Source organism: Rana temporaria, chromosome 7, assembly GCF_905171775.1.
Source record: "Rana temporaria chromosome 7, aRanTem1.1, whole genome shotgun sequence".
Lineage (NCBI taxonomy): Eukaryota > Metazoa > Chordata > Amphibia > Anura > Ranidae > Rana > Rana temporaria.
This window is the reverse complement of record NC_053495.1, coordinates 190532097-190556689: the sequence shown is the minus strand read 5'-3', so window position 1 is coordinate 190556689 and position 24593 is coordinate 190532097. Positions and strand designations below refer to the sequence as shown.

General features: G+C 45.2%; 1 protein-coding gene across 1 annotated transcript in view; it reads left to right on the top strand.

Annotated features, from left to right (window-relative positions):
• TNNI3K (TNNI3 interacting kinase) overlaps positions 1 to 24593 on the top strand; it is a 313510-nt gene that overhangs the window by 79533 nt on the left and 209384 nt on the right. The window contains exons 10-13 of the mRNA XM_040360696.1: positions 131 to 225; positions 5403 to 5552; positions 12268 to 12354; positions 17775 to 17831. Coding sequence (XP_040216630.1) covers positions 131 to 225; positions 5403 to 5552; positions 12268 to 12354; positions 17775 to 17831 — 389 coding nt within the window. The remainder of the gene's footprint in view (positions 1 to 130; positions 226 to 5402; positions 5553 to 12267; positions 12355 to 17774; positions 17832 to 24593) is intronic.

Below are 24593 nucleotides of genomic sequence, written 5' to 3'. Positions count from 1 at the left end.
CTGATATTTCCAAATTAACAAATTTGTCGATATTCGTTAAAACGCTGATTTAGAACGAAACTAATTGCAAATGTCTAGTCTGTAATTTTCACTTTTCAACAACTTGATGGCCTTTCTGTGATTATAACAGTGCCTGTACGTACGGGAAGAATCTGGAGCTTATAAAATTCCTTCTTGATCAAAACGTCCTGAACATCAATCACCAGGGTAGAGATGGACATACAGGTAAGACAAGCTCCGCTCCAAGGAGCATTAGTGAAGAATTGTCTGAGAGTGAAAAAACTGCATCAAGCCACATGGACCAGTTAGAACAGGGGCAGGGCCGGACTGGTATAGCGGGAAATTTCCTGGTAGGCCGCCTGCCCTTGGGTCGCTTTAAACTGTGGCTGCAGCGGGGCCGTTCCTGGGCGGGTGCACAGCCTGGGGTGCAGGGATGGACTGGCCATTGGGACTACAGGGAGTTTCCCGGTGGGCCGATGGCTCAGTGGGCCGGCTTCAGTGACAGCGGCCTGGGAGTTTCTCACTTCTGCCTAATCTTGTCCCATAAGGGGGGGCACCAAACTGATTCTTTGCCCCGGGTGAAATAATGTCTAGCTTCCCCACTGGTACTGCCTATAAGAGTACCAGTACCAGCCGTTCTACTCTAATAAAGAGTGGCTAGTGGCTAGTGAAGGGGGAGAGGGTGCTTGGGTGGTCAGGGGGGAGTTGTCCGGCCACTGTGGGAGAGACCTGTCATAGTGGGCCAGTCTGGATGAAGTCCAGGGCCAAATTTTTGTCCCAGTCCAGCCCTGCTGGGGTCTCCAACATTTTGTCCTTTCTGTACCACATTGGAAGAAGAGGAATTGCACTAACAATAAGAATAGCTGATGAGCAGAAAAAGTCGGGCTGATCACAAGTTATCGATCACTAATATAGATAATAAAGAGTGAGTAATAAAACTTAATTTTTTGTAATATTTTTTCTTATAAAAGTAAAAGAGGGCAACATATAACTAGTGCGATATCTGATACTGTTTTTAATAAACTAAAGCATCAATATCTGGTTGGAAAGATGAAGTAGCAATTCCCAATGAACTCTCAAGATGCTTATCAGATATTTTGGTTCTAATTTGAACCCCTTGGCACAGGCCGCATTCAAATATGCAGCCTCTCGGTGCCTGAGCTTTAGCATTGGGAGGCCATATATTTGTGTGAATTGTGATCAATAGCGATGTGCTGAGAGAGCGTGTCCTACATGCTCCCAGCACAGTGACCACCGTCTAACCAAAAGCTCCCAACCGCTACATTCGGATCATGTGACCTGCCGTGACAGAAAATCACGGCAGTCACATGATTTTAAGCCACGCCCGGCTTCACGGCATCTTAAACCTCTTAAAAAACCTGGGAGGCGCAGTGTGAAGAAGTAAAAGTGTGAGTAAGTAACTCCTGCGCTACCACGTGTGCTCGAGTCAACATACTATTATTTAAACTAAATAAATGTATTAATTAACTATTAAATTGTGTTCAAATAATCATTAGTGTCAAAATAAAATAAATATGTGCTGCACTACCAATCCCAAAACAATTAAATGTGTACAACATACTAAAAAGTTCTGTCATGGTCCACGAATTAATAAAACCAAATGTTGATGAAGTCACGTGCTGCGTGAAGTAACGCGTAGGGCGTCATGGCCCAAAAATGAATAAATCCCCCAAAAATTCTTATATCAGAAGTGTTGCCCAATGTAACTAAATACGTTCAGTATATTAACAGTTCATCAAAGGTGAATAATTGTGACTTTCAACTCCAATAAGTCTTCTAAGGCACTTCTTCCCAGTCACCACCGTGCTCTCAGTGCCCTCACTTTAATGGTGTAATATAAACACATGTACACACATGTAAAATCACATACCGCATTCATAGCCATCTTGGGCCTTAGGTTGGACAACCCTGAGTTACAAAAACTGGTGTTTTCTAATTGTCTGACAAACCATCATCAATGAAAGCTGAAACCTGATTGAAACCTGATTGATTATCATGAAACCTCTCATATTATGGGTTGCTTGGTCACAGAGACTCCAGCTTGGAGTAGCGCTACAAGCTTTTATTAAAGTGGTTGTAAACCCACAAAAAAATAATAATGAATTTATATATAATAATAATAATAATAATAATAATTATGAATTACTTACCTTAGATCAAAGCCCCCGGAGCAGTCCTCGTACACCGCTCCGGCCAGTGACATCGCTCCCGGGGGGTTACACTAGCGTTATGACTGGCTGGAGCCATGATGACGTCACTTCCGCGCATGCGCATGGGAGCTGCCGGTAACGACATACTAGCTGAAACAACGGCAATGCCGGTGCTTCAGTGCGCATGTGCCGATGACGTCATGTAAGGGGATACTTACATGTAAGCCTTATTATTGGCACAAAATGTTGGCAAAAAATGTTTGTAAAGGGTTTACAACCACTTTAAAATAGCACACTGTGACCTTGCCATTAAGGGCATAGAGGATGCTGATCATAGTGTTGTCACCCTGTCACAAGGTTTCCAGTGGAGGCTACAATAGGGTGCCCACGTGTCCCGGATTGTCCGGGACTGTCCCGCAATAGACATGTCTGTTCCGGGTCCCGGGCACCTTCATTCCGGGACAATACAATGTCCCGGAATGAGAAAGAGGACACAGCCACCCCCTACTAACTCATAACTAATTTCCGGAACTAGCTGCTAGGGCCAGCGCTGCCTGGCATCTTACAACCAGTGACAATTTACTCTCAGACAGTGAGACCGGGAGTGAGGTCTGCGCCTAGTGCAGCACTAATGTCCCCACCCACTTTGGCACCTCCTCCGTTTCCAGAACCCAGCGGCAAGCAGCAGGGACTGGTGTGATCCTTATTCTCCAGATAGTGATGCCACTCCTTTCCTTCTACGCACATGGCTCATGCAGAGGGAGTGACATCTGGTGGCAGACGATGGGTGGCAAGCGGCACTGCATCTTTTGGCAAGTGGCACATTCACCTGACAACCCGCCGCCAAATTCCCCATCAACCCCAAGACTACATTTCACCCTGCCCCCCCCCTCATCTTTTTGGGGGGAAGGTGAGAGAGGGGGTGTGTCCCAGAATGGCAGTTTGGAAATGTGGTCACCCTAGGCTACAAGGTGGCCATTTCAACACACTTTACATTGCTATAGTCCACTGTTGTTGCCTGTAGGGAACAAGTCCTTCCCCATGAGTAAGCTTCGGTGGGCGGAGTGAAACACATTGAGGGTGTGGCCTGCCGGGGGTCCAGGCTGGGACTGCCATTCACTATCACACAGCAGGCTTTGACTTGATGTGCAGCTCCCGGGACACCTACCATTCTCTACCAAGTCCTGAGAAATGCTATGCAGCCATCGCTAGAGTATAAGTACATAGGAAGCACCAGCGCCATTAGCTTATCCACGCTGCAATTTGGAAAAGACCAGGGAGGTCTTGCGATCCCCCACTGTAGGTTTTACTTTGTGGCTTCCCAAGTCCAACAACTGGGGGCCACGAAGATGTGCTGGACTCATTTAGAAACGTATTGATACCAAGAGACTCTACGATTCCTGCATTGTCCCGCTTGTAAGTGGGATTCTCATAACTGCCCCAAAACCTCCCCACGATAGTTCTCAGGAAGCACCAGCGCCAGCTGAGATGTTACCTCCCCCCCCCCCCCCCTTACTACATCGAGTCGGTTTAAGCGGCGTCTTTTCCTAAGTTTAGTTTCATGAAAGACACAAATTTAAAATACTCACCATGATAATATGAGATTTTAGTGATTGGATTTACATCTGCTTTAATTTTCTTGCTAACATACTGTATTTATTATGACGTGGTAGCTTTGATACTTTTTTATCCTTTCGAGGCAAAATAATAAAATCTTATATTTCCCTTTAACACAATAATAAAAAGAGATTTTATAATCATAAAGTTGATCCTTTTTTAATTTGTGTCTTGTCCCGCCCAAATTAATTAATTTAGATTGCGGAAAGTTTATTGTCTTGGAAATGATCTAGCAGCCTGTCCTTTACACACTCCCAGAGCTTCCACAATTATTCTTCCCTCTCTTTCTTACATATTCATTTTTGTTGGGAGGTTATCATTCTTCCTGGCTGGCAGAATAACGACCAGCTTGTTGGCTGTAATAAAATCAAATCATCTTGTCCTTTCAGCACATGGTAATTTTCTGTATAACGTATTTCCGTGAAAAGGCTATCACTCCTGGCGGTGTGAACGCTGGGCGCAGTCTTATTATATTCAGCTGCTTGTGGCCAGGGGGCAATCAGGGTTGAGTGGGCCATGCTACGTTGGCATCATGTCTCCAATAGCAGGGGTGTATGGAGATGAATGCAAAGAAAGCCTTAAAGGACATGGAAACCTAATATCTAAATTTTCATATACACTATATTGTCAAAAGTATTGGGACACCTGCCTTTACACGGCATCCCAGTCTTAGTCCGCAGGGTTCAATATTGAATTGGCCCACCCTTTACAGCTATAACAGCTTCAACTCTTCTTGGAAGGCTGTCCACAAGGTTTAGGAGTGTGTCTATGGGAATGTTTGAGCATTCTTCCAGAGGCGCCTTTGTGAGATCAGGCACTGATGTTGAAAGAGAAGGCCTGGCTCGCAGTCTCACCCCAAACTCACTCATCCATGTCTTTGTGGACCTTGTTTTGTGCACTGGTCCAAATCATTTGGTGGAGGTTGGGTTATGGTGTGGGGTTGTTTTTCAGGGGTTGGGCTTGGCCCCTTAGTTCCAGTGAAGGGAACTCTTAAGGCGTCAGCATACCAAGGCATTTTGGACAATTTCATGCTCCCAACTTTGTGGGAATAGTTTGGGGACGGCCCCTTCCTGGTCCAACATGACTGCACACCAGTGCACAAAGCAAGGTCCATAATGACATGGATGAGCGAGTTTGGGGTGGAGAAATTTGACTGGCCTGCAGAGAATTCTGACCTCAACCTGATAGAACACCTTTGGGATAAATTAGAGTGGAGACTGTGAGCCAGACCTTCTCGTCCAACATTTCCTGACCTCACAAATGCTCTTCTGGAAGAAAGGTCAAACATTCCCATAGACACACTCCTACACCTTGTGGACAGCCTTCCCAGAAGAGTTGAAGCTGTTATAGCTGCAAAGGGTGGGCCAACTCAATCTTTAATCCTACGGACTAAGACTGAGATGCCATTAGATTTCATGTGCATGTAAAGACAGGTGTCCCAATACTTTTGACAGTGTATGTCTCTGGCTGTGATGCAGGGGGCAAAGCATCTCAGTGGGAGTTCCCTTTCAGATGCTTTGCAATGTATTCAACGAAACACTGCAGACAATTATAAACTTCTCCTCCGAATGGCATTCCTATAGTTCTGGACCCTTCTGTCTGTTTGCATTGCAGGATTACACTGCGCTTGCTACCATGGGCACATACGCCTGGTACAGTTCTTATTGGATAATGGAGCTGACATGAATCTCGTGGCCTGTGATCCCAGCAGATCCAGCGGAGAAAAGGATGAGCAGACCTGTCTGATGTGGGCTTATGAGAAAGGTATGGTATATGAGTTTGTGCTGTGATTATACAGCTGTTTTATCAGTGATTGTTTAGCAGCCGAACAATTGCGCAAAATTTATAGCGTTTACAAAATAGGGGATAGTTTTGTTGCATTTTTATTAATTTTTTTTTTTTTACTACTAATGGCGGCGATCAGCGATTTTTTTTTTTGTGACTGCGACATTATGGCGGACACTTCGGACAATTTTGACACATTTTTGGGACCAGTGTCATTTTCACAGCAAAAAATGCATTAAAAATGCATTGTTTACTGTTAAAATGACAATTGCAGTTTGGGAGTTAAGCACGGCTGGGCACTTAAAGGGGAGTTCCAGTCTTTTTTTAAGTTTATTAAAAGTCAGCAGCTACAAAAAGTGTAGCTGCTGGCTTTTAATAAACAGAAACTTACCTGCTCCACGGCTCCAGCGACGCGCCGGCCGGGGCTCTGCTCCTCGCCCCCCCTCGCCGGCCGGCGTCTTCATTCCTAGTGTGGGCACCCGGCAGTGACAGCTTTCGGCTTCACGGCTGGGCACCCACTGTGCATGCGTGAGCAGCACTGCGCATGCGCGAGCGGCGCCGTCCGATTGGACAGGCTTTTGCCTACAGGGAGGGGCTGCAAGAAGGTGATTAAGCTAATCGCCTTTCCAGCCCCTCGGCGTAAAGAGGAAGTGGGACAGAAGTCCCCTTCTCCTGAAGCCCCTACCCCCCCCCCCCAAAAAAATTACATGCCAAATGTGGCATGTAAGGGGGCGAGGAGTGGGTTAAGCGGAAGTTCCATTTTTAGGTGGAACTCCGCTTTAAAGAGGACGTACCTGTACGTGCTTGTGCCCAGCTGTGCCATTCTGCCGACGTATATGTGCAGGAGGCGGTCCTTAAGCGGTTAAGGGGTCTGCTTAAAAAAAACAAAAGTGCTGTGCACATTTCTCTACACAGCCATTGCGAATAATCCTCATAAAGTGACTAATATGTGTATTCCCTAAAATCTACATCTCCCACTAGGGATCATAATGTAGTATTTTCCAGAAAATCTGCAATCAGGAAAATGCTACATTATGGCTACTAAACAGAGCTACTGATCATAGTAAATACACATATTAAGCACATTACAGGGGCTATTTACATTGGCTGTGTGAATGCTGTGGCATTAAAATTTATGTCAAGCCAAAAACATTTTTCTAGGTTTTGATAGAGTTGGAAAAGATTAGAACCACTGTCAAGTTTTCACAGCTATCTGGGGCTCCATTAGAGTGATAACGTTTTTGGCTTGACATTCTTTTAAAGTATTAGAGGCTGTGCTGGACTGACTGCATTGGTCACTGGTCCTGAGGGAAGGAAGGAAGGAATGCCTTCTGGTGGAAAGTGCCCAGTGATGGATGGTAGTGATGGGCCCTCTCAGGGATTGGGCTGCTGCCTTTTCTGTGCGACCTTAAAGCGGAACTCCACCCTAAAGTGGAACTTCCACTTATCGGAACCCTCTCCCCCTCCGATGTCACATTTGACACCTTTCAGGGGGGAGGGGGTTGCAGATACCTGTCTAAGACAGGTATTTGCACCCACTTTCAGCCACACAGTCTGCGGGTAGACTGCAGGCAGGACGTCAGATCCCCCCCCCCCCCCCCGTTGTGTTCTGGGAAACTCCTGCTCCGCTTCTATCCCCCCTCCATGCTCCTCTCCCCCTCTGTGCTCTGCTCCTGTCCCCCTCCGTGCTCCGCTCCGGCCTGCACTCTGTGCTCTGCTCCGGTCCCCCTCTGTGCTCCTCCGCCCCCTCTGTCCTCGATCTGTCAGGATGGAGAGCGGAGGAAGGAGCCGGTAAATCTGTCATTTACCAGCTCCTTCCTTTTCCAAATGGACAGAGTGAGTGATCACTGACTGTCCATTCATAACTGAGCATTGTAAACTGTGCTTCAGTTTATGAATGGAGAGGAGCCTCTGTCTCTTGTCCATTCATCTCCAGTGCAGCTGAGGCTGCAGAGAAAGGGACTGGGGAATCTGTGTCCTCAGTGCCTTTTCCTGTGTCAAAAGGGAGATGTCAGGGGTCTGCTAGGACCCCTGATATCTCACCAAGGCCCCCCAACAGGGCTAATAAAAAATAAATAAAGAATTGTAATAAGTAAATATTTAAAATGTTAAATTGCAAAAATAATAAAAAAATAAAATAAAAAACACACCGACACTGTCCACTCCCCACCCTCCCCTCCCAAAAAATAGAAAAAAATAATAAAAAAAAATAGAAAAAGAAATTGTAAAAAATAAAATTGTAAATAAATAAATCAATAATTACTTACACAGTCCACGCGTCATCAGTGCTGCATATTAGTGCCACTGTCACATGACATTAAAAAAAGTATTAGTATTCGGTATCGGCGAGTACTTGAAATTAAGTATCAGTACTTGTTCTCGGCCTTAAAAAAGTGGCATCAGTGCAACCCTAATTATAAACACTGGCCCAGATTCAAAGAGCAATTGCGCCTGCGTAACCATAGTTACGCAGCGCAATTGCTTACTTGCCCCGGCGTAACGACTTCTCCTGATTCAGAGAGCTCGTTACGCCGACTGCAGCCTAAGATATGCGTGGCATAAGGCTCCTATGCCCTCATATCTTAGGCTGCATTCTTACGCAGGCCGCTAGGTGGCGTTCCGGTAGTGGTCAGCGTATAGTATGCAAATTGCATACTAACGCCGATTCACTACCCTACGCGAGCCCTGCGTACGCAGTTTACGTTGTTTGCGTACGTTGTTTTTTTGCGTAAGGCTGCCCCTTCTATAGCAGGGGCAGCCAATGCTAAAGTATACCCGTCGTTCCCGCGTCGCAAAATTTGAAATTTACGTAGTTTGCGTAAGTGAATCGTGAATGGCGCTGGACGCCATTCACGTTCACTTTGAAGCAAATGACGTCCTTGCGACGTCATTTACCGCAATGCATGTCGGGAAAGTTTCCCGACGGAGCATGCGCACTACGCTCGGCGCGGGAACGCGCCTAATTTAAATGATTCCCGCCCCCTACGGGATCATTTAAATTGCGCGCGCTTACGCCGGGCATTTTGCCGGAGCGCCCACGCAATTTACGGGGCTACTGCTCCGTGAATCGAGGGTAGCGCAGAAAATTTGCGGGGGCGCAGGGCAAAAACGGTGCCCTGCGCCTACGTAAAAACTGCGCAAATGTTACTGAATCTACCCCACTACCATTATGTCTTTGTGGTGATTCTTCTGTTCTAACAACAGCGCGTTTTTAAATCTAGTTGTTGTCCCTGCAGACAATGAAAGTTGGTAGGCGACTGCCCCAGAGTCTAATATCCTCTATCTGATATTATTGTTCTCACGTTGAAAAGATCACCGTAAGAAAAAGCTTTTCGTTCTCAAATTATATTGATAATAGAAGTTTTTCTGCAACAAAATCGTTTAAAAGTTACTTAAAAAAGCGTGATGAGATTGGACAGATGGTGATGTGATTAAATTCAGTGGCCAGAGATGAAATGAAATATAGTTTAGCTGCCAGGGGCTGACTATATGAACCACTAAAAAAAAAAAAACTAATATAAATGCAATTGTTTATGTGTCAGTCAGTTATGGACAAGATAGAACATTATTAATAATACAATAATAACAGAAAGCAGTAAACATATTTGGCCTTGTCTGTAAGGTGAGCGTCATGGCTCATTCTACAAATAAAGGGTAATGCAAAAATACGAAGGGAACTTGGACAGCCGCACTCCAAAAACATTCCTTTTATTAAAATCGATCACAAAATAAACATGCCGCAGCAAAAATTGGAACAAAGGCTAACGCGTTTCGCACTGTAGCTTCAGTGCTTAGTCATAGCTAGTACCATAGTATCTATGGTCAAAGAGGTGGAGTTGCGCTAAACAAAATAAATGAGTATGACTTATGGGTCATAAACAATGTGAAAATAAATGTGAAAGTCCAAAAAATATATCAAATAATTCTAGTGAAAAAATATATAGATGAAGTCCCGTAATGATCAAATTCCATGTGGTGGGGAACTATCACACAAGTGAAGGAAAATCTGGATCACAGCTCCCTGAAAATGCTGACCCTTACCGAATTATAAGATCCTAACGGATCAAGCCGAGCGAGTAGCCAAACACCTGGGCTGCACAGGGGATCAGAGTCTTGATGCAATCCTCCCAATGGTCCACCAGCGGAGTATCAAGAAAAACAAATAAACTAGAATAGTGTAATACTGTATGGTACCTATACACAGGACATCCCCCAGTGACTGGTAAACGAACAGTGTGACATATAGAAACCACCACCAGAGTACACACTGACCCTTACCAGAGCCCTGGATCCCTAAGGATCAGAAGTGGCAGAGGGGATGTGAACAGCAGATGGAAAGATCTTCTCACAGAGCGGTCCTCGGACTCACCAGGCAGTCAAAGATCATGAAGAAGAAAACTCACAATGGCATAATAACGTTTGGAGCATTTAATGAGTTAAACAGTAGCACACTTACAAATTCGACGATATAAAACAGCATAAAATCCGGTCGGTAACAGAACGAGTTGTCCTCAATCGCGGTGACGTCAGCACGTCTCCTCCCGACGTTTCGTCTCAGATAGACTTGATCACGGGGTATGAGGAGGCGTCCTGCGTCACTGCATAAATACATACAGGGGGCGTGAACAACTAGTTATCTATGACTAAGCACTGAAGCTACAGTGCTAGCTAGCTTTTGTTCCAATTTTTGCTGTGGCTTGTTTATTTTGTGATCGATTTTAATAAAAGGAACGTTTTTGGAGTGCGGCTGTCCAAGTTCCCTTCGTATTTTTGCATTACCATTGCATTGCCGGCACCCAAGGTTTGCATTCAGTGAGTAGGCTCTTTGAATACTACTGAGCGGTTATCTTTCCTTGTCAGACTGTGTACTCACCGAGGCCGAGATGCCGAGGGCGGCTCACCGTTGCGACCCGGCACACTCCGTCCCCTGGAGTTTGAGACAGGGGAGGAAGGCACCAGGAAGCACCGGCGCCAGCAAGGTACTGGACTGGCAGCTGGTGTTCTGGCTGAAGACTTGACCGAGGGCCCCTGCTGGTGATGGAGAGTAGAGCAGGCAGCCTTGGTGACACAGGGCAGGTGCAGAGCAGGCAGCTGTAACTGTACTGAGCAGGTGCAGAGCAGGTAACTTGAGCAGTACTTGAGCAGGTGCAGAGCAAGTAGCTTTAGTAACACTGAGCAGGTGCAGAGCGGGTAAGACTGGAAGCAAGTCCGGGATGCAAGCCAAGGTTCTAGGGTTGGAGAGAGCAACAAGTCCAAAGTCAAAGCCAGAGGTCAGGGGGTGGAGAAGACAGCGTATCCAGGAACAAAAGCCAAGGTCAGGCTCGGAGGGAGAGCAGAGTCGTGCAGAAGTCCGGGTCGGTGGTTCACATGTAGTGGCAGAGAGTCCAAGCACAAGCTGAAGACAAACCAGCAACCCGCCATGAGACAGGAGCTGGTTTAAATAGCCCGGTCAGACCTCTGATTGGTTCCGGGGGGATGCGCGCCCGTGCCAAACCGCGCATGCGCGCGCATCTTTCGCGCACAGGTATGCGCCGGAGCGCGGCTCTATTGCGCATGTGCAGAGATCGGTGACTGGCAGAGCTGGTTCCCTGACATTCCTTTCTACAAATAAAGGCAATCTATATTTTTTAAAGTGTACCTGTCAGAGCTGAACTGGCCAGGTATTATGACCAGAGCCATGCCAGCCATGAGGTCGATTCAGGTGGCACTCATGGTGGAAAATTGGAGGGCAACACTAAAGCTGGAGTGGCCATACGGCCACTCCATCCTCATTGAAGCTTAGCTGAGCCTGATAAAAACCACAGGTCCAACATTACTGAGCTCCCTGCTTGGCCACTGCGCCTGTCACAAAGGTAGGTGAAGTGGCCGAGCCTCTTCAGTAATGTGGAGGAGGAAGGGGGGACAGTCATAGACTGTATAGGACAAACACAGCGGCGTCGGCGGCTGCGGGGAGAGACGCCGCTCTACACGAAAAAGGAGAGGAGAAAAATTGAGGGGAGCACTCTGGCGCTTCAGCGCCCCCACCTCTGTGGCGCCTGGGTGCACTGCACCCAGTGCACCCCGGGTAGGATCGGCCCTGCCTGTAGCGACGGGCCTGCTTGGAAGTGCAGTTGCTGTAGATCCGAGGGGGACATGTAAGGAAGATAAAAAAAACAGCATTTTAGCTTGCACATGATTGGATAATAAAATTAGAAGAGCTTCCCCTCATTTCAGATCTACCCCTCCGATTTATAGAGACTGCACTTTCAAATGAAATTTACACTTGTAGTTTGCACTTGTAGGGCAAAGTGGATTTGTCTTTCCTAAATAACCCCCATACACTTTAAGTGGAGTTGGTCTTTAATTATCCCCACTTTCTTTAAGGAAGTTATTACATTTTAAAGTATACAGCGGTAAGTTGAGCAGTTTTTATATGGAAAATCAAGCATTGTGTAATCTTTTATTTCTATTGTTCTGACACTGATGTTAATACAATGTTAATGTTACTGTATTGTGCAAAGGGAGAGATTGAAAAACAATATTACACAGGGTCATACATCGGATATTGAGCGCCCCCCAGAGAGAATAATGCAGTATAATTCCTGATGGCTGCACATTAGTGAAGACTCATTAGATGTCACGGACAGTTGCTGCCCACAAGGGTTGTAATGGCATGTGAGGATCTCACTGAAAATCCGGTTGCCTTGTTTTTCAGGACATGATGGAATTGTAACTCTGCTGAAACATTATAAGCGGCCTCAAGATGAATCTCCATGCAATGAATACTCTCAGCCCGGTGGAGGTATTTAATATCCATATGTTCTGTTATAATGCTGAACGTCAGGCAAGGGCAACCCACTGCCCTCCAGATGGTGATCCTTGACTGGCGTTATCTGATTCACTCGGGTAGCAATTTTGCAGGATGATCCAGTTTTGTGGCTTAAAGGGTTTGTAAAGGAATTTTTTTTTTTATCTTAATAGTTTTTGCTCGCAAGTTGCTGTAATTCTTCTCTGATCTCCACACTTCCTGGTTGTCTGTTTCCTGATAACCACAGTACTGGGAGATTTCTCTCTGTGGTCACTAATCAAGGAGGTGTGATTACTGTGTGTCTAAAACCCCTCAGCACCAATCAGTTTAGTTTTACAAACCATCACTGCCCTGTATTGGCTCTGTGTCTCTGTACATCACAGAAGCAGGAAACAGCATGCAAAAACGAAACTGAAACTATAGGTACATTATATGATTGATTTTGATCTATTTTTAATCATTTTTAAAAGGAATCAGTTAACTATTATGTCTCTATACCCTGCAAACAGTCATTTCAGCAAAAAAAAAATCCTTTACGACTCCTTTAAATCAAAAGAGAAGCTAAGGAGTTGAACTGGCCGCTTGTAGTTCACAATTAATATAATGCCATTATAGAACATAGAATTTCTATGATGGCATTGTATTAATTGTGAACTACAACTGGCACTGGGCCCCTACCTTCACTAACTAATTTAAACTAACCCACATGAGACCGGGACCCATCACGGTCACCCGGCCGTCCCCAACACCTGATACTGTCTGACAGCACAGCATACATATGATATCACTGACCTGACCAGGCAGTGCCACACCTGTGACTGTCACCACCGGGCAGGCCGGCTATACCCAGGAGTCAGGACACAACACAGAGCAGACAGATCCCGTTCTGAAACCGCCGACTTACTGTGGGAGGAGCCTGCTGCCTGCGTGAGGGGAGCGACACTACAAGCGACCCGGCGGCCACGCATTGGCCGTTACGGAGCAACGGTCCGGACCGCAGCAAGAGTCCGGACCGCAGCAACAGAGACCCGCCTCATCCCGGTATAATCCCGCCCCCCCTCAGCTCAGCGCTCGGGGCAGACACACCGGCGGCCCCCCCGGTTGTTAGGCCACTGGTGCTATCTGTCCTAAGGTGGACTACTGCTCCCAGTAAGTCCTCTTCAGGCCCTGCCAGTCCTCCTGGCTGCAGCTGCCCGACTTCACTGCCCATGACATTTCAATCCTCACTGGCTCCACACCCAGCTCTGACTGTTTCCTCTCAGTCCAGTCCTCCTAATAGCACATGTCACTCACCAGCCCTCCTGGCTGCAAACCGGTGGTTTCCCCCTGAAGACTTGCCCGGCTGTACTCGCTGACTCCTCTCTGTGCCTCCTGTTCAGATCTTTCATGAGTTCTTGAAGGTATCCGTCCTGCACTGGAGTCCCAGGCACAAGGTCACCCCCCAGACTGGGGAGCTCCATCAAAAGCCAGACAGCCTAGTACTCCATCCTCAGTTCTTCCACCAAACAATTCCTCCCCAGCTGGCTGACCCTAGGTATTTCGAGGAGGCCTGCCCCCTGCCAATCATAATTGGGGATTGGTCAGAGCTCCTAGAGACACCACAGACAGCTTCACCTCTAGAAGGAAAAGGGAGGTGACAGTGGAGTGATACTGTCTGTGAGTCACAGCTGCTACAAACAGGCCTAAATTTACCTGCACTCACCAAAAAATCTTACCTCTAGCACCTACCTAAGTAGAGGGTGCTACACATTCTTGCTAAATTTAGTCACAAATGTCTACAGCTAAAATATGAAAAAACAATACTTTTTTAGATTTAAAACAAAATAAGGAATTAGTTATCATAATTTGTAAATGTTGAGGCTTTTTGCTGTCCCATTGAACCCTCCTGCCCTAGGCAAGGGCTCAAGGGTGTCATAATACTAAACAAACCCTGTCTGTGACAATGCATAGATTGCCAATGGCGACAACTGGGTACTATTCCATTTATAAATAAGTAAGAAACTTTCAAAAATGAAGCTGGTTACCTTAAGATGCCTTCCAGCAAGTGTGAATATATCTGTCAATTTCTTTCTAAAGGCGCTTCACATAAGAGAAGAAAAAGGCACTTGAGATAAACTGACCCAGCGGGAGAGCGGGTGAATATTGGCTGCTGGAAAGACTTACATAATAAAGTTAATGCAGAAAGTTTGGAGTTTATGATTAGCACAGTACAATACTTCACTACTGCTATAATAAAGTTAAAGAATTATAATCTGAAAATGAAAATACATCTTTGTAAAAGCAGAGTATTTTATTGTTGGAGTGGTAACAGGTTTGAACATTTGTCGGGCTTTTTTCATTTTTGCTTTTGTGTCCTTATTGTAGAAATATTTTTCCTATTCTGGTGATGGAAAATATCTCCGAAGGGGGCACAATTGGGAATAAAATAAGGAAAATTTATTATCAGATACTTACCGTAATTTTCCTTTCCTGATGGACTCCATGGCAGCCTACGTGTGGGTTGATCCCGCCTCCTCTCCAATGCTATAGGACCCCATACCCATAAAAGTCAGCTCACCTTCCAGTACTGTGTTCCGTAACTAGCCGACTACTTTCTCTTTAGGATGGGAACTCCTTCTGCTATGGAGTCCATCCGGAAAGGAAAATTACGGTAAGTATCTGATAATAAATTTTCCTTTTTCCTGACAGACTTCATGGCAGCCTACGTGTGGGAAATAACTAGCCAGACCCCACGGGTGGGTATGCTGAACAAAAAATTGTCTTAATTTGTCCCGTCAACCGACAGGATTCTCAAACCAAAATCCACAGAGGAAAGAGATGCAGGCTCAATACAGTAATGAGACATAAATGTATTTATGGAGGACCAAGAGGCCGCTTTACAGATGACGTCCAGGGCCACAGGGCGAGCCACTGCCCAGGAAGCTGCCATCCCTCTGGTGGAGTGTGCCGTCACCGCCTGTGGGGGAGCCAAGCCCTTAGCCCTATATGCCTGCTGAATTGTCTGGACGATCCAAGAAGCGATTGTCCTGGAAGAGGCTTTCTTTCCTTTATTTATGCACTACAGTCCATTTACCATGGTTTCCTATTGAACACTTTCTGTAGTGCAAATCTGCAAAATGCAAAAAGCATTAAAAATGCATAAATGTGAATCCAGCCTAAAGCCTCATACACACGATCGGATTTTCTGTGGACAAAGCGTAGAACTGTGTGTTTTTTCAGCTCTTTAGCGCCACCCTTTGGGCACCTTCCGCTATTGTTGTGTCATGGTGAGCATGCGTGTTTGTACTTTGGAGTTTTGTCCACACGATCGGATAATCCGACAACACACATTTGTTGGCGTAATATTTTAAAGCATGTTATCCAACATTTGTCCGCGGAAAATCCAGCAACAACTGTCCGGTGGAGCGTACAAATGGTCTCCCTCGGTGTGGACCGGATCAGATGCTCTAAGGTGAGTATTTTATAATGAGCTAGTATGCTCTGCATACTAGCTCATTATGCCTTTGCCTTACAGGTTTTTTTTGTTTTTAAATAAAAAATTTCAGTGCGGGTATACAACCGCTTTAACAAAAGCATATACAGTGAGATTTGATGTTGAATGTAGTAAAAATGTATTTGGATTTCCATATACTTTAAAGGAGTTATAAAGGAAAAAACATTTTTGCCTAAAATTAATGTCTGCAAGGTAGATAGACAGAATAGTGTAATGATTCTGTTAAAAAACGAGTAAATACCTATTAACCACTTCCATACCAGGCACGTATACACCTTCCCGCCCAAGCCAATTTTCAGCTTTCAGCACTGTCGCACTTTGAATGGCAATTGCGCGGTCATGTTACACTGTACCCAAACAAAATTGGCGTCCTTTTTTACCCACAAATAGAGCTTTCTTTTGGTGGTATTTGATCACCTCTGCGATTTTTTTTTTGCGCAACAACTAAAAAAAGACCGAAAATTTTGAAAAAAATTACGTTTTAATTTTTTTCTGTAATTTTTTTGTAAATAAGTACGTTTTCTCTTTTAATTACGGGCACTGATATGGTGGCACTGATGGGCACAGATGAGATGGCACTGATGGACATCGACGAGGTACTACTGACGGGCACAGATGAGGTGGCACTGATTGGTGGCGCTGGTATGCGGCACTGATGGGCACACATAGGCGGCACTCATGGGCACACATAGGCGGCACTGATGGGCACTCATGGGCAGCACTGATGGGCACTCATGGGCGGCACTGATGGGCACTCATGGGCGGCACTGATGGGCACTCATGGGCGGCACTGGGCACTCATGGGCGGCACTGGGCACTCATGGGCGGCACAGATGGGCACTGTGGGGTGGCACTTATGGGTGGCACAGATGGGCACTGTGGGGTGGCACAAATGGGCACTGTGGGGTGGCACTGATGGACACTGTGGGGTTGCACTGATGGACACTGTGGGGCGGCACTGATTTACTTGTTGCCAGTCAGTGCCCATTTGTGGGCACTGATTGGCATCTTTTTTTTTTTGCCCCTTTTTTTAAGTTTTGCCCTTCCCTAGTGGGCATCCCTGGTGGTCCATGTGGCGATCCGAGGGGGGCTGCTATGATAAACAATCAGCGCGAACCCCCCCTGTCAGGAGAGCCGCCGATCGGCTCTCCTCTACTCGCGTCTGTCAGACTTGAGTGAGACTTGAGTGAGGAAGAGCCATCAACGGCTCTTCCTGTTTACATCGTGATCAGCCGTGGTTGGACACGGCTGATCATGTGGTAAAGAGTCTCCGTTAGAGACTCTTTACCGAGATCGGTGTTGCGGGGTGTCAGACTGACACCCCCCAACAACGATCGCCGCGATGCGCGCCCCCGGGGGCGCGCAGCGGCTAAGAATCCTGAGGACGTCATATGACGTCCAGTCAGGATTCTACAGCCACTTTGCCGACGTCAATTTGTCATTGGCGGGCGGCAAGTGGTTAAATTCCTTCATCTATATCACCTCCGGCATTCTAGTTTCTGTTCTCTCATTCACTTCCCGGTTTGCGGCGCTCGTTCATGTAAGAACTACATTTCCCAGTATGAATTGCAGCACTACCAGTAATTCACAATTCCTTGAAGTCTCTAACACGTAGAGAGCGTCCTGCCACAAAGATGTAGTTCCCAGGAGGGGGTGAGCACGTTACTGACCACCACAGTAAACCCTCCCTTCACAGTGGTGAGTAACAATCAGACAAGCAGGAAGTGAACAGAACAGAGAACAAATAGAGCAACTTCTGAGCAAAAATGAACAATGAGGAAGTGAAAAGAGGAATGTCTGCAGGTAAAGGATGCTTATTATGAAAAAAATTGTTTCCTTTACAACCCCTTTAAACATTCTTGAATTAGTACTATTCAGACATTTTCTTATGCATGGGTCAATGTTATTTTGTGTATTTCAGATGGTTCCTATGTTTCTGTCCCGTCCCCTCTTGGGAAGATTAAGAGCATGACTAAAGGTACTGTGCACTCCTATGTCATATGTGATTGTGTTTTCATGTCTGTGAAGCAGATTACTAGGCATGCTTTCCATTCTTGCTTTTGATCGCCTGCGTGTATAACCGTTATCACATTTGTTCTCAAGCCAAAGACCCTTTTATCTATACCCGTGTCATCTTTAGTGACAGACAAAGATCTCACATGGGCCTAGTGCAATTTGACTGCTGAGGCGCAATGAGCCCAGGTACCATTATTTGTAACATAGATGTATATAAACCTTCCCCCTTGCCCCCTCACCCTAATAAATACCCTTGCTTACAACCATTAGGTTGGAAAGGGCAAGGCCACAGCTTTATTAAAACCAAACATAACATGTTAACATTTTTCAACCAGTGCCAGTCACAGTTGCACTGTGAGCACACAATTCCAAAGGGGGTGGGGGGGAGGGGCCTTTTCTTACCATAAGTGCTGGACAGGCCGCCTACTTCCGATTTCCATTTAAAGGCATGGCCCATTACAGCCATTTTATGCTGGCAAGGTCAAGAAAACCGCAGCAAGCTGTGACATACCATCGAAAAAAGGGGCGGGAGGGTGGGCAGCTCTTCCAAGAACGTTTACCGAAAAGACCCAGAATTTCCTGGGGCGATCCTTTAACCCGAGCTCAGGCCCATCCCATCCCCCAAATTAACCAATCCTTGAATGGCCACCACCTTGAACTCTACCTGGCCATGTCCCCATCAGTCAAGGCTCTCTCTCTCTCTATAAGGGGCTCAAGTGGCCTTCATTGTTGCTAGTCATTGTTGCCACATGTAGATGCATTATTTTAATAATGCTGGTCTTACATCTGTAGAGTTTTGCTTTAATTTTTAAATGAATAAGTATACAAATCGCTTGTCTGACCATTCATGGTGCCTTCATGGACTTAACTAATTTTGGACTGCTTTTCTTTCAAGTACCATGTCGGTGTACCAATTCTCATAAAACAAAAGTTCCACCTTCAGGTAGAGTGCCTGAGCATACGTTAGGATTATTCTTGGCTGGGAGCGAATTCAGCAATTAGAATTTTGTTCCATTCAATGGAGTTCAAGAAAACTTTTCCATCCTTGTCCTTTAATTCTTTCGTTCATTCTGGTGGGAACAGCGAATGTTGAATTGTCCCATTAATCTCTTTAGACAATCTAATGAACACTCTAAAAACAGCATCTTTTCACTACATCTATTGTTGTCTATGATGGTTCTCACTTATCTGGGTCATGGTATAACTAGCTAGTTAAATTATATACAGTGCCTTGAAAAAGTATTCATACCCCTTGAACTTTTCCACATTTTGTCATGTTACAACCAAAACGTAAATGTATTTTATTGGGATTTTATGTGATAGAGCAACACAAAGTGGCGCATAATTGTGAAGTGGAAGGAACATTTTGAATTGTTTTCAATTTTTTATATAAATAATTATGTGAAAAGTGTGGGGGGCATTTGTATGGCACCCCCCTGAGTCAATACTTTGTAGAACCACCTTTCTCTGCAATTACAGCTGCAAGTCTTTTTGGGGATGTCTCGACCAGCTTTGTACATCTAGAGAAGAACATTTTTGCCCATTCTTCTTCTTTGCAAAATATCTTAAGCTCTCTCAGATTGGATGGTGAGCGTCTGTGAACAGAAATGTTCAAGTCTTGCCACAGATTCTCAATTGGATTTAGGTCTGGACTTTGACTGGGCCATACCAACACATGACAATGCTTTGATCCAGTCTCAAGTCTTTTGCAGACTCTTAAGCCCTGTACACGTGATCGGATATCTGATGGAATCTAATCCGTTGGATTTTTTCGTCGGATATCTGATGAAGCTGACTTTCATCAGTCTTGCCTACACACCATCGGGAAAAATCAGACCGTGTCCAAACACGGTGCCGTAAAACACTACGACGTGCTAAGAAAAATGAAGTTCAATGCTTCCGAGCATGCGTCGACTTGATTCTGAGAATGCATGGATTTTTGACCGATGGACTTACACACAGACGATCGTTTTTTTATCCATAGGAAAAATTTAAAACATGTTCTATTTTTTTTAACCGATGGAAAACAAACCGATGGGGCCCACACACGATCGGTTTGACTGATGAAAACAGGTGAAAGGTGAAAGGTAGTTAAGATTGCCAAACAATTGTGGCTCCCTTCTTTATTCAGATAGCACAGTCATTTCTGGAACTTTCCTTTACCCCAATATGGATCCTGGGGCCTCCCCTCTCGCCCTCTTTGGTGTTTTCTCTACTACCTCCTCATGGCCCCACTGTTCCTGTGGCTTCCCTCTAACGCTAGATGGCCTGATGGCCCACTCTTCCTGTGACTTTCACCTATCCTCATATAGTCCTCTCTTCCTGTGATACCCTTCCCCAAGATCACGGGTGTAAAACTTAGTTTCATTGTGGGCCGCATCAGCATTATGATTGTTCTTAAAAGGGCCGGTTGTATCTGTAAGATTAGATGTCCAGCACATCCACTCCCCTTACATTAGATATCAAGTAGACATGTGCGTTCCCGTTCGTAACGAATGGATTTTCGTACAAATTTGTTAGTATTCGTACATTTGTATCAATTCGAACATCCGAAAAGCTGAAAGGACCAAAATACCAAAATTACAAACGTATGATTGGACAATCTTAATAAAATACAAAACACCGAAAAAGCAAAAGAACGAAAATGACATCTATAACGAACGATTTGCATTCCGTATTTTAAATCCTTTGTCTGTTTGTATTTTCATTCGTATGTTCGTATTTTCATTTGTGTGTTTTGTAAATCCGTTTCTTTGTCTGTTCGTAAATTTGTGTACTCGTATCGTTCTTTTGAATGGCCATATTATTATCTAACAAAATTACGAATGTCGAATCAACGAAAATAAATTAGACAGAATTACGAATCATTCAGTATAAACGAAAATAAAACTGTTACAAAAATATGAACGGGTCCGAATAGGAAAACTTGCGTCTTACGAAATAGGAACGGGTCCGAATAGGAAAACTTGAGTCTTACGAAATTACGAATCTTTACAAATCTACGGAACGAGACGAAACGGAACAAAAAAATACGATAATTTTTGTTGTGCACATGTCTAATATCAAGAGCTACCCCAGCATCAGAAGTTGAGTCCCCCACTCTCCCTTACATCCCAGTGCACCCCCTTACCTTATGCTGCTGCTGCTGGGAAGAAGCTGGATGCATTGCTTGAAAGCAGAAAGTAAGGGTCTGGAGGATGATCTGAGGTGGGTTGTAGATTTCCTGCAGCTGCAGGAGAGGTGCGAGGGCCACATGCAATGAGCTGGAGAGCGGAATTCGGCCTGCGGGCCTTGTGTTTGACACGTGAGCTCCTAGATGATCACTCTATTTCTGTGGCTCCTCCATGGCTCTCAGTTGGCCCCTCCCTTCCTATTGATCCCCTTTTACCCTCAGATGATTCCTCCTCTCACATGGCCCTCCCTGAAACCACAGATGACTCCTCTTGCCCTATGGCCCCCTTCTCCCCGCAGAAGGCCCTGTTCTGTTGCATCGTGCATCCCTTATTATCTTTATTTTCATGCCAGCGTTATTTTCATTGAACATACTGTACAGGCTTTCCTACCTAAAGCCCTATTCAAGGGAGACTCTCTCCAAACTATACATCTAATTAATGCTCTTCATACTCCACTATCATTAATACGCCACAGACATAAATATTACATGGGCTTATTCCAAGCAGATTGTCATTAGGAGGGATCTGCAACAGTGACAGATGCGTTGCAAGGTAAATAGCTGGAAAACATGTTGGGGGATTTCATGTGGGCATAGTTCCAGCCTGGAAGACGTCTACTAATATCCGTATTTCACATATTTCACAGCTTTATGTTCAGAATTTAGAATATAGTGGAATTGGTTACAGAAGGTTATAATATATCAGCTACAAATAAGGGAATATCACAGCTTTGTGATGCTGCTTTTATAAAACGTGGGGCTGTATTTCCCAAGTGTCTGTGTGGCTGACTGCAGATAGTCAGATTCAGTCATACAATGGAAAATGACATCTGGAATCCGGGACTTGATACACATGGGCATTAAAAGGGAGCATGTTTCTGAAGCCCTCTGGGGTCCTTACCTTGTTACAAAATGCTTACTGATCCAAATAGAAGAATAGGAGCATTTAGTTGAAGTTACCTTCAAGTCACTCTACTTTTAAGGATGCATTCACACCTCTATATTGGCTTGAATGTGCATTTTAACAGATGTTTGAATGTGCATTTCACATGCATGTTAAAGCAAAACTTTACCCATAACAGTTTGACAACAACTAATGATCTTTAACAAAAGAACATACATTGATTCCACATTAATAATTGTGCTACCAAAAGTACTGTATGCTGTAGATTGCCTCCAGCATTGCTCCGGATTCTTCTTGCTGGAGGCCCCCCATTTTGTTGAAGCCCAGAGCAGTCACTTTCTTAACCCCTTCCCCACCAGCCACCGCAGTTATACTGCGGCAGGTTGGCTCCCCTGGGCTCTTTAAGATAGGGTGACCAGACATCCCCAGTTTCAAGGGACAGTCCCCTGATTGAGGACACTGTCTCCAGACCAAGTCTGTCCCTGGTTTTGTCCCCAGATTGGATGTAATAGGGGGCAGGGGCAATTTCAAAGGCAATCAGTGCAGAATTAAATAAAAAAAATTAGAATTACACACCCCCGCTCCGCTGTGCCTACTAGCATAGGGGGGTTATATTTTTCCCATTATCTGAGCCCCCTTCTGATTATCATGTGCTGGTCGGAGCGGAGGGAATATTTCTTCAGTTTTGGGCGCATGTTCTTCTGCCTTGGCTCAAATCTTGGCCAGCCACCTGCCTATCTCCTTGCCTTCCCTGGCAGAGTGATCTTCCTCCGCTCCCCATCCAGTAGTAGCCGGGGCCTGAAGAGTAAGACTTGAGAGGCTGTGAGGGGGGCGGTGATGGGCAGAGAGTCGCTGATTGTTGCCATTACTAGTAAAGAAAAAATATGTCCCCGAATTTCATTTAAAAAATCTAGTCACCTTACTTTAAGACGCTTTAGAAGGCGCGCGCCAGGCACCCGCGATCGCTCGTGACAGAGTGAGAACCAAGATCTGTGTGTGTAAACACACAAATCAAACCACACACAAAGGGCAGCACAGTGGTGTAGTGGTTAGCACTTCGGTGGTTAGTGGTTAACACTCAGGGAACTCCGGTTTCCTCTCACACTCTAAAAATGCATGCTGGTAAGTTAATTGTCTCCCATCTAAATTGGCCCGAGTATATGTCCAGCACGTCAAAATCCTACGGGGTAAATGACTGCACTATATCACGATGTAGCACTAACCCAGAAGGAGCTGCTGGTTTGTTTTGGGTGGCATGTTACCTTGTGTTACTCCGCCGTCTAGGGGTATTTGGTGACAGTTGCAGTAAAGGAATGTCCACTCGACAGGTGTCTTTTTCTGTGCTCTTTATTGTTGATAATGTAATTTCTTGCCACCTTTTTCAAAACTGCATGTAAAGTGCAGGTTACATACATTTTCTAACCTTTGGCATGCATTTTATGCTAGTTACTAATGCTTTAAATGTAACAAAAAAGGTTATAATCATTTCTTACACATGTCACCTTTCAAAAAGGTGAAGATGAGAACAATTCCACTAAGCACATTGTCACTGAGCTTATCATGCATTCTAAATGCGCTCCAAGCCTGTGTTAAAATGCAGAGGTGTAAATGCTCCCTAAAGGTCAATCTCTAGCATGTGTGCACGTGTTATATCTAAAAACTACATTCACACCTTTGTATTGTAGTAATATACTAACTGAGGTGCTATGCAGTGAGTTGCTAGGTATTTTTTTTGAACAGTGCCTAAACACACCCAACTGAAAAAATGAAGGACATCTACTATGCAAGATTTGATTTAGACATGTTTTTGAGAGATACTGTTAGGTTGCACAGAAGAACAATTGTGTTATGTTGCAATCTAAAGGCGCCCGTACGATCGGATTTTCCGACGGGAATTGTGTGATGACAGGCTGTTGTCGGAACAAATGTTGGATAGCCATGCTTTAAAATTTTCAGCCAACAAATGTGTGGTGTTGGATTATTCGATCGTGTGCACAAGTCCTTTGATCAAAACTCCAAAGTACAAACACGCATGCTCAGAAGCAATGCTCACCATAACACAACATTAGCAGAAGCTGCCCTAATGGTGGCGCTAAAGAGCTGAAAAAACACGTAGTTTTGTGTTTGTTGGCCGACAATTCTTTGCTGTTTGTATGCAAGACAAGTTCATGGCCAACGCCCTTCGGACAAAAGTCCTACGCTTTGTCCGCGGAAAATCCGATCGTGTGTACTAGGCTTAAGGCTGGCTAGAAGTGGTTGAAATTGTCTGAAAATTGCTTTGCATATGGCCAGCATATAAGAGTGTTTTTTCCACCATCCGTCTTCAGCCTGGTACATGCATGGTGGTACATGGTGAAGCAGAAGAACAGTGCATCTAAAGCACACATGGGGTGTAGCTCCCTGTACCATAGGTAGGTGCTAGAGGTAAGGATTTTTTGTGGTAGCTGCCAGGCAGGTAAATTTAGGCAGGCCTATGCTGCATGCTAGGCCTGTTTGTTTTTGATCCTGGGGCAGGGAGTGGTTAGTGTAGCAGTGGGTGCGACCACACTATCGGATTTTCCCCAGACAAAGCGTAGGACTTTTGTCCGAAGGGCGTTGGCCATGAATTTGTCTTGCATACAAACGGCAAAGAATTGTTGGCCAACAAA